The 12649-nt window shown below is 45.3% G+C and overlaps 3 protein-coding genes across 3 annotated transcripts; 1 reads left to right on the plus strand and 2 right to left on the minus strand.

Annotated features, from left to right (window-relative positions):
* Window positions 1-2915: 2915 nt before the first annotated feature.
* On the minus strand, window positions 2916-4558 carry F5Y00DRAFT_226352 (uncharacterized protein). The gene has a single exon (XM_048006325.1). The coding sequence runs from the start codon at window positions 3901-3903 to the stop codon at window positions 3133-3135; it is 771 nt and encodes a 256-aa protein (XP_047868840.1). The 5' UTR covers window positions 3904-4558; the 3' UTR covers window positions 2916-3132.
* Window positions 4559-7837: 3279 nt separating this feature from the next.
* Window positions 7838-9494, plus strand: F5Y00DRAFT_156590 (uncharacterized protein). The gene is made up of 3 exons (XM_048004629.1): window positions 7838-7926; window positions 7984-8958; window positions 9072-9494. The coding sequence occupies exons 2-3, from the start codon at window positions 8083-8085 to the stop codon at window positions 9300-9302; spliced, it is 1107 nt and encodes a 368-aa protein (XP_047868841.1). The 5' UTR covers window positions 7838-7926; window positions 7984-8082; the 3' UTR covers window positions 9303-9494.
* A 192-nt stretch (window positions 9495-9686) lies between these two features.
* On the minus strand, window positions 9687-12428 carry F5Y00DRAFT_258169 (Zn-dependent exopeptidase; the record flags this gene model as incomplete). Its single annotated transcript, XM_048010660.1, has 2 exons — window positions 9687-9869; window positions 9924-12428. 2 exons carry the CDS (start codon window positions 12426-12428, stop codon window positions 9687-9689), a joined length of 2688 nt encoding a protein of 895 aa, XP_047868842.1.
* Window positions 12429-12649: the final 221 nt, after the last annotated feature.

Raw genomic sequence — 12649 nt, forward strand, 5'->3', positions numbered from 1 at the left:
GTAACCTCGTAACTAGGTGTATTTATATAGTTGTTGCATGACAAATACTAGGTGATCTGATCTATGCACAAGATACAGAGGAGTTTATCGCTTGGAAAGAATAGAAAATTAACCATGTCCAAAGTCACTAAGAGAAACATCGTTCCCCCTATCGACAGTTAGGATAGTTCAGGCAATTGTGGTGGCACTTCGTTGTTTGTTTGGATCTTATTATACCTTGATATATTATCGAAACTCTGCTTGAATTAGTTCGGATCTTTTCATTATTATAATGGTATTGAAAAGATCCGCCCCTTAAAATATCACTTTCGAGACAATTGAATGGTAGCTATTGGCATCCGGAGCCTCATGGTAGGCTCTACATTACCTTGAACCGATCGTCCTCCACCATATGCTGCTCCTTGCTAGATATCGATATATTGATGCATACTCGTCCCTCTCAAGATCCCATTGCAGGTCGTTCGATAACCTGTGTACCACAGCATTTGGAGTCTTCCGTGGCTGCATAAGCCAGAGATAGAGACCCGACCGAGAGGATCTGAATCACGCACAAGTTCATCCAATGCTTACCCTGGGATATTGCGTTAAACTCAGAAATATTTCCTGAGAAGGATGTATATCATTTGTCTGTATTTTTATAGACTTCCCGGTGATAGCACCATAGAAAAAGAGGCACAGCTTATTTGAATAACACTAAAGAGGCGATAATACTATAGACCCAAGGCTTAAAGAGTAAACCAGACATGTAGCTGGACCTCAGACTTTTGCGTCGCCCGCATAGGCACTTAAGCCAACCAACTCTAGAGCGCGACGCCGAAAGTGTTGGATCTACGTCACTGCGTAACGCTGAACGGCATGACAATAATCGATGTGTATTTCTTTGTTATCTCTTGGTATGAAACTTTGGTGACGATGGGATCATGGCTGTTAGAAAAGCAGCCAGCTTCGGTATCTATTGCCTCTCTTCACGAGAATAAAAGAATATACCTCGCTGAATCATTCAAGATGCTATGTTCCTCCAACCACCCATTTTCATTTTCGTTGACTTGCATACTTTAGCTTCAAACGAAAATCGGGCATTACCTCCATTCATGATTTCATGTCTTAGATTCTATGTCACATTGGCCCAACTAGAGCTCGATTTGTGCCATCTAGAAGAAGTGGACTCGGTAGACTAAAAACTGCCCCCCTATCCTGTAAGGGCGCGTCCGGACCCGTAGCAGTTACGATGAAGCTGTGCGAGTCTAGTATCTCAGCAGTTTATTGACGATATGTTACCATATCTCCTTTCCACAACATAATATCGTAGTGATCTGGCACAACCCATTAATCCTAAACTGTCGGGGACAGCGGAAGGATTGGTACTCTCATTTGTAGCTTGCACAACCGCGTCTTAGACCATAGAATTTATCCAAGCATCAGGTAGCCCGAATGTCTCGACATCCCATTCTTTCCATTGGGCTCTTATGGTCACCGCTCTGAAGAGTTACGATGAGTCGACTCCTATATTGATATTCGAGATCTTTGCTATCTCTTTATGTGAGAGCACGCTTAGATTCAGAAGGACAAGCATTAGAAGAACTATCCGCCCTGCGTCTCAATTTGATATCTATTTGGTAATTGATACTAGGATATTGTTACGGGATTGGCTTCCTAGAATTGATCTGCAACTTACCTAATCGAAATTTCGTGTACTTATAACTTGTCTGCTCGGCCTCATTATTTGTCAAGACTTCCCCTCTTCATCTTTTAACCTACGACTTTTCGCTCCTAAATCGTTGCACAGCAGTAGCCCAGTCAGAACTCGACTGTACGAGGGAGACTAACCATCGAATTGAGCGAAATTATGAAGCGAACGGCCCCTTTTCTAGCTCACGTGAGCACATTCGTATTATACTTACCTTGTAGGTAGGTAAGTAGTAGAAAGTCGACCGTCGAGGTCGAGACTATATTACTAATCACCTTTAAAGGAGGGTTGATATAATCTTAGGTTGGCCATAGGCAACCAGGCGGTCGAATTGTTCCAGCCTTAGACAATTTCTCTAAATATCACCGACTCAAGTTTGTTGGTTTATACTACACCTGCCCGCCCGATGATGATAATAAAACAAAGAACATGCATTGGCTTATCTGAGCAGGAAACTGCCATAGAAGACAATATTTTCTTGAAGGCGTTTGAACCTTTTATTGTTTCCCCCTTTTCCACTTCTCTTGGGAACCTCTAACGTTGACCTAGTCTAGTGGCCTATAATACTTTAAACTTTCCCCTGCAATTCTCTTTACTTATAAGTGTTTCCGGGAACACTATCTTTTTATATTCCCACTGCATGTACAATCTGCCTAAGAGGTAGTCTTTCTGTGAAGCATCGAAACTTTTTTGATATACTGATTATGATAACTGCTTATTGTTAGTATACTTAGACCATAATTGCATATTCATTTATTGATAGCATTCCAAATTATTAGTACACTATGTCTCTGGTGCCAGAAAAGCACAGTACATCACTTACTTAAATCTGATTGGTTATGTCCTTTATACTATTCCGAAGATAGTATGTTATAACTCTTTTGGCAAGCCTTGATTTGCTAATATAAGTGGACTTCGTACCTGTGCTTTTCTGGCACCAGAAGACATAGCTACCGGGGTAAGTCGACTTCGAGATGATGTTATTTTAAGGTACAAGGCGCAATTAAATCACTAGCTGCACTGTACGTCTAAAGTACCTAGTCACTTTCAAGGAAGAGATTATTAAGTGGGTTGAGGCTATGGGGTCAATATGTAATGTGTAAGAAAAAAGGGTTGGGTATTGATATTGGGTTTCTTGAATAAGGCGATAGGCCCGGAGTCTAATCTAGGTACCTAATCTAGGTATATGCAAGTGGCTACAGCTGAAGTGGCTAGGATGTTCATCTCCACCAAATAACATTGAACATCCTAGCCACTTGTAGGTAATAGTTGTCTTGTATTAAGAGTTCTGAAGGTATGTAGGTACCTGTTATCATTTCATTACATAATAAACTAGAATTATTTTCTACCAACCAACCAACCCACGCATCCCATTTCTAATAACCAACTTTTCCTATCCCAGGGCCCATACATGATAACACGAACTCGCACATGTAAAGTGTACATCATAGAGGCAAGCGTAGCTGTGTTCTAAGGAACTCTGTAAGACCCCTCTCGATAGAGGCAGAAAGGGCTGCGAAGATGATCATATTGCTAGATGATGGTGGTGGGCAGTACTGGACGTCCGGTAGGATCTCTAACTCCTCGATGCCCTTGACGCGGGCGAGCTCCCCGACCCAGTCCAAGCTCTCGTGCTTGAGGTCGAAGAGAAGCTTCAAGTCTGCCGCGCTGAATTCTTTCGGCCCTTCCCATGTCGCATTGGGACGGCCACCCTGTACCACCAACCGCAGCTTTCTGACGGACCCGTTATTTTCCAGGAACCGGCATACGCTTTGCCACTCGTCCCGGTCGTTGTCGTAGGGTGGCACGGGGCCCCGCTTGTACAAGGATATTTCTCGGATAAGCCCGCGGCTCTGGGGTGTTAGATCCGAGAGGAAGGGCTCGACCGCTTCGATTGCGTGCCCAAAGTCGAATGTATGTCTGCCATAGACCAAGTATGATGTTTCTTCGTATATCGTCTTGTTGATTCTCATGGCAGATACACAGAAGTTAACGCCTTCAGTTTCAAGCCGGTAGGTGGTCTCATAACAGCGGCGTTGGAACGACCGTTCTAAGGTGTAATACCTCCTTCGCCGTCTGTCTTCTGTCTTGGGTAGCTTTTCAGGTCCTGCGTTCCGAATTTGCAATTGCTTATGTCCGCCATCGTCGAATAGGTATTCAAGTATCATGAGCCGCACCTCTGCCGGAACGCGCATTAAGGGTGAGACCACCTCCATTGCTTCTCGTCGTCTTCGATCTCCCTCACTGACTACTCATTAAGAATTGAGGTCAATGTGCGATATGTCTTGGTAATTCGATCCGGTGGCAGAATGTCTATATATACAAGGCATTGTACGGAATAGAGCAACGACATACACTATGTTCACGGAAAAAAGGAAGTCAAAGTTAATAATAGCATCAATATCGAGGATATTAAGGGTCGACCTCTTATCTAGCACCGAAATCGAATGACCAGCCGGGTTCTCAATTGCCCGAGCCAACAAGGTCCTCCGTCAGTCCGTATCGCCGTAGACGTCAGTAATTGCGCCAATCGCTCTTTGTATTTCCGAGCTTAGAAAAAGCTTACCTTGGAAGAAGACCCTAGCATCTGATAAAAGATGTTGTTCGGGATCCTCTGTTTCGCACATGAAGTTGGGTCTTGCATAAGCCCTTCGAGAAGGACCACAATTAATTACATCCAGGGAACGTCACTAATTGGCACGGTTCTCTTTTTGATCATGCCACGATCATATGTAGACCGCCTTAAATCCCCACATTAATCTTTTGTTTTCGTCAGCTCAGCAGGGAAAGCGTCTAATAAGGCCTCGATCAGGGAAGGTTTGCTATGAGAATCGAGAATCCTAGTTGCTTTAGGCGTTAAGGAATTAAAGACGGACATAGTCAACGAATATCTATGCCTCACGTACTCAGATCACTCAGAGTACATCCGTCCTATCTATCTACCTATCTTCTTAGACAGTCAGACGGTGAGCTTTCAGGAGGTCCAAGTGGAGCTTTATGCAATGCAATAATGCAGATGCTACTTCGTACCTGTTATTATTATCTTTATTTCTCCTGAGTTTCCACTCTTGTATGCATCTAGTGGAAGACGTAATCCTATAACCCTGCCCAGGCTCCACTAAGAAGGATACTATCTAGACTTCATCTTTGTTTTCTAGTCGCAATCGAGAATTGATAGCCAGGTCTTGGCATTTTTAATCTCCTTTGAAATGCCAAGACCCGGCCATCAAATTTCGATTGCGACTGCTTGACTATAGTTGACGAAATCCTTCAGTATTCTAGGTAGCTACACCGTGCTACGAGCCTACATCATGGGCGAGAGGGGTCTTCGGGTTGTGTAAGGCGAATGAGTCAGAGCCGAAGAAAATTTGCATCACGAAACAAAGTCCATGATACCATTAAGCATCTCAAATGACCCATCTCTAACTTATCTTACGGAGAGATTCCTTTATCATAGAAATATCACTGAGGAACCCGCAGTGATGTTGCATTGAGATCTAACTACCTTAGTAATATAAAAGTACTGGCATTAACTGAAAGTTAAAAGAATACGTTAACTACGTAAGGTAACTAGTTGTTTAACTTGGAAGAGTTTCATGAATGGGCTAAGTTGACTAAGTAACCCTAGATACTTGCCGTAAATAATAACGTTAGTAGATCCATAGTAACAAGCTACTAAGGTTGCTTATATTAAGGAAGGAAAGGTTTAAGTACTTGCTTAGGTTCAAGTTCTAGCAAGTGAAAGTCTGCATACGAAATTTATTAACTAAACTAATACCAGGAATGAGTGATAACTAGACAAAAATAACTAAAATACTACTAAGCGGTCTTACCTAATTGTTTGACTTCTTTAATACTACTCCTAGGATGGTATGCTTCAACCCTTTTCGAAGCTTTGATTTATTAACATAAATGGGGTATGTATCTGTATCTATCTCACACTTGAAGACATAAATCTAAAGATGAACCTTAATCAATAATAATTAAGCCTTATTAACCTAGAGCATTGTTAGTTTCTACTTGTGGAGATATTACCTAGATTAAAAATTCTTAACTAATACATTGATTCTCATATATCTAGGTAGTTACACGTAAGTAGTTGAACTTAAATAAAGTCCTAGAAACAACCCTTAACTAGTAGTTCAATTGATTTAAGTGTCAATAAAATACACTAACTTTAGATACCAAATAGTTAAGTACCTAGGTAGATAGTAACTTAAGTGGCTAATCCATTCTACACTACATTACTTCGTGTTTCCTGTATCTTTTTGTCTTGTGTTTTCAATATTTGCTGTATGCCGAATAACAAGAAAGATCCTAAACAGGGCAAGAAACTATTTAGAAGGAAGACATAAGTTCTCATGACCTAACGTACCTACAACTATGAATTGGAGCTATCATACAAATTGACTTATTCCGGTGGCGCACACACCTTTAATATAAGCGTGTAAGAGTCTCAGGAGGATCCTGGCCGGTTACTCGAGTCGTTCTAAAAAGACTTTATTATAACCAACAAGTAATGCCAACGAGTAAATTTCGTTGTGAGAACAAAAAGCATCATATCCAGACTGTATACTTGAACCTTTCTCATAGACAAGAAGTAACTAGAACTATAATACTTGAGAAAGTTAGGTACTTAACTACCTGTATAAGTCAACGGATAGCCACCGACATCGTGATGCTTACACGCAGGAAACTAGCCCATAACTCATTGCAAGAGAATACGCAAGCGCTCTGTTTGGAAATGTAGTACAAATTTCTGCATATTTCTGTATACTTCTCTATACGCCTCTACCTAGATACACTCTAGCATTCAACTTCTTCGCGCAAGTTGAACTGCGTAATACGCATGGCGGCCTCGGATTAATACTGTTTAATTCTCAACAAGGCGCGCCTCGTAATATACTTGGTGGCTAGAGACGCCCGGCTCCTATGTGCCGAGTGCGGAGTAAAAAGCGCAAGTAACCGCGTCGGCGTATGCTAGCGGACGTGGCAGCGAGACCGTAACAGGTATCGAGTATCTTGCGATCTTGTATCAATATTACTTGATGATAGTTTGTATGGTTTAGTACCTAGGCACCTACTCTGAGAATACCTCTTCCTATCCTTATATCCAAATTGAGCCAGCCAAGGCTCTTGTAAAATTTTAGACGTGTGACTTTCTTCCGTCCTCTCTACCAGAAATACGAATATGGCCTGGACGACTCTTAGAAGGAATATGCTGGAATATCGCGAGCTTGCAGGAGCGGAGATCCAACCCAACCGGCTGCTCGCAGTAAATCCACCACAACCAAGTATGTACTTTTCAGCTGTGACTGTGGCGCCCAATGGCAACCTTTTCAACTCTTGGGATGTGCAACGGAGCCCATAACCGCGTAGCACTTAGCGTAGTAGAATCCTGCTCTGGCTCAGGTAAGTATCGCGTCGCAGACAGCAACAGATAGTGGCTTATCAGCGCAAGGGATATAGATGGCTATCTGAAAAGAGTCACTCCCTCTAATGGTAGAAAGAGGGGGTTTGGGCATTAGCGGCGAGTAAAATATGTATGAGCCCGTTACCCTAGACACCTAAATGCAATGATAACTTTGCGCATAGCAACCGACTGGTATCAAAACAGAGCTCTCCCCGGGAGACGAGGAAAATTGGGTTTCACTTCCTCTTCTCGCGACAGATTCGAAACAGCCAACTAACCACCTAATACCTCAACAAGTCTAGGGTTATTAACCCTAATCTGTTGCAGGATATCATATGACATTACGCGGTCAAAAAAAGTATAAAAAAAGAAGATCCTTTTCTCAATCCTTCAGTAAGTCCACACTCCGCGTTGCACTTCACATAAATTCGCCAGTTATCAATGGAGATTCCTCATTTCATTTCTTTTTAAGGTTGGAATTTAATAGAATATTGAATATTTTTTATCGAGATAATTGTTACGAGTTTCTTTACTGCCGTGATTGTTGAGAAATACGTTTATGAAAAAAAGAGGTGTGCTACTAACCTAAGATTTGCGCATCTTTTCTGGTAGTTTCTAGCCGCACGGATCTTATCAAAATCCTAAAGCAAGTGACCTGCTGACAGTCATAAGAGGTCAGACACTAGCTTTATGTTTACAGCTGTAATCGGAACCCTAAACGCCATAGATATTCTCGGATCATCCTTGTCTTTAGGATTATTCCAGTCCCCCTTCTATTCCAGATAACTCTTGTCCCCCTTCTATTGGGCCTTCCATTAGGTAATATGTAAGTTAGCAATCGAAACCCGTCCCCTTGAAGGTAATTAAGTCTCTAATTCGCGAGCTCTTTAGGACACCAACTACTAGACGTGCGACAGAGGCAGCGGCTGCGGCGGGGAAGTGCCAGGTCATCGACCCGACGGAGCCGTCTAAGAAATCACCAATGGCACCTGAACCGGCTCTGTCGCACTCCGCCACAGTCGTTTCCGAAAACGATAGTGGCACTGGCGAGTCTTCAAGGACATCGAGCCCTTCAACAGAAGGGATACCCAGCCCTCATCTCCGTGAGACAGAAGTGAAATCGGAGCTTCCAGAACAGCCCCTGGAGTCTAAGGGCAAAGAGCCTTGTCGCACCCATCCACCAGTATTGGTGTCGACTAAGGTGAAAGTCGAAGTGCCTGATCTGTCTGGGACGACAGTAGCGGAAGCTACTAGCAGTAGCAGTACCATTGCACAGCCGTCCTCGAGCCTTAAACGCAGTAGAGCTATCACTGCGGCGGGCACAGACGATGGTGAAGACAATAGTAGATCGCGTTTCAAGCGTCGCATGGAAGCAGCCCCGGTTTTCATCCCATATGAACAGATCCTCAAGCACCAAGAATGGGAAGAAAACGAAATATACGGGGCATACGAGGAAGGCGAGGAATACGAGCAAGACGAAAAAGACGAGGAAGACGAGGAAGACGAGGAGGAGGAGGAGAATTACGAGGACTGGGAAGAACACGAAGTATTACCGGAATGCTTTGAAGTACTGGAAGACACGGAAGACCCGGACGACCTGGACGACCCTTACCTGGTATCACCCGAAGCCCAGCGATACTACGATCTAGGCCAGGACGCAGCCCCGATCCCATTCCACTCGTCCCTCCTCACTGGCTCCTCAAACCCACCACCTCGCGCGGAACCCGTTTACCATCCGAGTTTCCCAGAGCGTGGTCCTCTCCGCTGTCTCGACTGCAATAGTATCTATGTCGGCTTCGAGCGCTTGCTGTCCAGGAGCCGCCATAACCCAGACAGATACTACTTTGTATGTGCACAGGTACGTGACTTTCACATTTTCCCCCCTCAATTAACAGGTTCCCTTTCTATTTTCTCGTTCGTCCAGGAGAGTCGGAATTTTGTAACATTTAAAACTGATCCTTATTATTATAGTGCGGCGAGTTCATCTGCTGGGCCGACGATGAAGGAATATATGAGGGAAATCCAAGGTGTCATTGCGAATATCTATCGCGCGAAATCATGACGAATGAGAACGCCGTAACCCCTCGAAAACTGTTCTACAAGTGCGCCACGGGCGCTTGTAGGTTCACCAAGTTTGCGTCACATGCACTATCCAAGGAAGAAGTAAATGAGTATTACGGACGACAAATTTATCCTGTATAATGCTTATTGCATTTTCCTTGGGCGTTGGACAAGTTTGACATTGGTCATGGTTCGCTGTTATCATTGGATCAGACTTCTGGACTGTTATACCTCTCTGATGACAGCTTCCAACTTCTTGTACTAGACGAGTTGTAAAAGTTAATTCACATAGTTTATTTCCCCAAGACCATGAATTCATCTTGTCTAATGAAATTCTCGAGTCTTGTTCCCAGCCGAGTCTCGAGTTTATGTGATAATACCCTGAAGTAATCTAGGTTGATGTATAAGGCTCAACCACCTATAGGTACAATACAATGGTGATCCCCTTCCAAATTTCCCACTAACGCCGAACAATGCATCCATGACCTACAAGAAGCTCCTAAAAATGTGAGCGTTTCGAGCTTCTTATTCTATCAGCGCCTTGGCGGCATTCCTTATAATACGAGCGGTTTTGTCGATAATCTTTTGGACTAACGGCCAGTCTTCCGCGTCGACGGCATCCCGTATTGCCGGGAAGTAGGCCTCGTCATACCCGGACCACAGTTGTGGACCGAAGATGACGTGCTTGAACTGAGTTCGGTTTGGAATCTGCGACAGCCTGTTAATAATAAGATCAAGATAAATATAGGGGCTCCAACTCACTCCACCACCAAACTCTAGGTCTAGTAACCCGGTCTCGAAATTCGCCATGCGGCTATTGTAGTCACCTCTCCGTTGGGTCAACCCTACCGGCTCCCAGCCGTTTGACGCCACTACGCTTTGTTGCCACTCCGTCTCCCATTTCTCGAATTCAGAAACGGCCTTTTCAACCTCCTGAACTGCATTCTTAATAGGTTCTAGATTAAAGTGTCCGTTAACACCTTTATCTTCGGCCCATTGCCATAGAGCGCCCAGATATCGGCCGAGAGCGAGTGCGTAATTGCCCATATCAAAGGGCAATATCGGCTTGTCGGATAGTTCTAGAATAAGAAGCCCAAGAACTTGGCTAAGTAGATTGTGGTATATAAACCCTTGGTCTCCAACTCTGTCCATCCAGTCGAAATTATCGTACGAAGAATGGTAAGGATGGGCAGCCCCATCGAATCGAATATCGATAGAGCTAGTGCCCGCCATATCCTGGAATGCCACGTAATCGCTGCCAGCACCAAGCCCTTCAAGCTCCCCGTTGCGTTGATCCCACAACGCTCGAAGCGTAGCATTCAGGATGGGGTCAAAGACCCTGTCGATCACCTTATAGAGAACTTTGCGGAACATGGGAGATGCGGCGGCGTGGAACTCCTGGCCCGAAACAGCAGTGTCAAGGTTGATATATGCGAAGGCATTCTTCTGGAGAGCCTCCATGTTCTGTTCGACGAACTCGGTGCTGCCGATCAGGTTGTACTCCTCAGCATCCCAACTCATAAACTCAATCGTACGAAGCGGTCGCCAGCCTCTAGCTAGAAGATCGCCAAAGATGCGCGCAACCTCCAGCATAACAGCCGTACCCGAATTTGGATCGGTTGCACCAAAAGTCCAGGCGTCGCGGTGATTACCGATAATGATGGATTTTTCGTTCTGTTCGACGCCAACAATTTTACCATAGACATTCCATATCTCCTGTTGTTCTTCTTCGTCTTGTTCATTCTTCAATCGCACAACCGGCGAAGAGGAGTTTCCCGTCCACCATTCGACTTCAGGTATACCACCCCGCCACTCGTCCGGACACGGCTCGCCGAAGCCCTGGATATGCTGTAGAAGCACCTGAGCATCACGCCAGGAGAGGGGAAGACTCGGGATCTTAACGAGACCAGCCGTCTGCTCCGTCTTCATTCGTGGCTGGCCCTTCTTGCTTCCCCAACCAGGTGTGAGTACGTCTCCCACCACCCAACTCATCAGGCTAACCGCTCCTCGTTGAACACCATCCGGAGGCATGTATCGTCCAAGAGGTGCTGGCTCTCCCTTTAAGAAGCCATCTTCCGCCGGGTCGCTATATATGATGCATCCGGCAAACCCGGCCATCTCGGCGGCCTTGACCTTCAAGGCCCGATCACCCTGTGTGCCGTAATAGCGTACGAGCGCAATTGCGCCCTTGGTATTAACACCCTTATCGGAAAGCCTCTTGAAATCCTCTCTCGATCCGTAGTTGGCGTAGATTAGTGGTCCTCTCACGTCACCTGCTTTAGAATGGCCATGAAACACAAACGTCTGGCGGCCCGCCGTCTTTCCAACGACCTCCTCCTCTTCAAGGGCAGCTTTCCACTTAACCTCCTTGCCATCCTCGGACATTATTTCGACAGCCCTACCGCCGGCTTTAGGGTAATTCAGGTACACATAGTAGTCGTCGACTGTAACATCCTCCAGACCATATTTCATGAAATCATTCCGCACGTCCATCGCAAGCGCGTAGTCACCTTCAGTCCCCGCGATATGCGCGTAGCCCGTAAAATGCTGCAACGTGTTCCTCAGCATGTCCGAGTTGACTTCGCCCTGTACGTATTGACGAACAGCTTCAGGGTCGAACATGTGGCCACCGATGCGCCTCGTCATGTTTGTGAAGAGATCACTCATAAATAAGAGATACAGGAAACCCAGGATGAGGAAAACCGCAAGCAACCTACCGAGCAGAAGTATAGCAGCAGCGCTATTAATATTCGGCAACCTAAATCTTGTCCTGGTCTCGCTAGGTTCCGTATCCGCATTATTTGCGGCATCGCTCCGGCGAGGTAACCGAACAGTAAATCTAGGGAGCCGCCATCGCCACTTCCATTGTGGTAATGAGGATGCTATCCGTTTCCTCCATGAGGAAGATGATGAGCTTGAGCTCGAATCGCCTAACGGGTCCTCAACTTCTAGCTCCTGCATTTCACGCCGAACCTGCGCATCCTCGCCGTCCTCGCTTTCGTCATCGTCGAGGGTCCACTGCGACCCTTCGTCGTCGGATTCTACATACGGAGGTCGGTACCCTTGGGGCGCACGTCTCGACGAGTCGGCCTGCCTAGGACGTGAAGAAAGGAGGGATTGCGCTTCGGTTTCATGATCAGGTCTTGTATCTATGGGTGAAGAAGGCGGGGGCCAGTCCGGCCGAGAAGATCCAGGATGGCCGCCGGTCGCTTCATCGTATGTGGGTATAGGTGGTGGTGGTATATACTGAGACTTTTCGGAAGGCATCTTGGTAGTACAGCGTCATTGATGTATCGCGGGTAATAAGACTTAAAAGTCGGGATTCTAAAATAGGATACGTCCGGTGAGTACGCGTAGATATTTAATTGCTTGTCGCAGTGATTAAACGAGTGGTTAAAGTCGAGTCACGATAAAGGAGCGAAATTGATTGGAGTAGGAATTCGAAATCAAGGAAATAAGGTAGGCATAAGACGAAGTACCACCGCGGT

Source organism: Daldinia vernicosa, assembly GCF_022497035.1.
Source record: "Daldinia vernicosa strain CBS 139.73 unplaced genomic scaffold F5Y00scaffold_5, whole genome shotgun sequence".
Taxonomy (NCBI): Eukaryota; Fungi; Ascomycota; class Sordariomycetes; order Xylariales; family Hypoxylaceae; genus Daldinia; species Daldinia vernicosa.

Bases quoted from the DNA above. Each gene is read 5' to 3' on its own strand.
- F5Y00DRAFT_156590 (XM_048004629.1), top strand. From the start codon at position 8,083: ATGGCACCTGAACCGGCTCTGTCGCACTCCGCCACAGTCGTTTCCGAA. The intron at 8,959-9,071 runs GTACGTGACTTT...TTATTATTATAG, and splicing joins ACTACTTTGTATGTGCACAG to TGCGGCGAGTTCATCTGCTG.
- F5Y00DRAFT_226352 (XM_048006325.1), bottom strand. From the start codon at position 3,903: ATGGAGGTGGTCTCACCCTTAATGCGCGTTCCGGCAGAGGTGCGGCTC.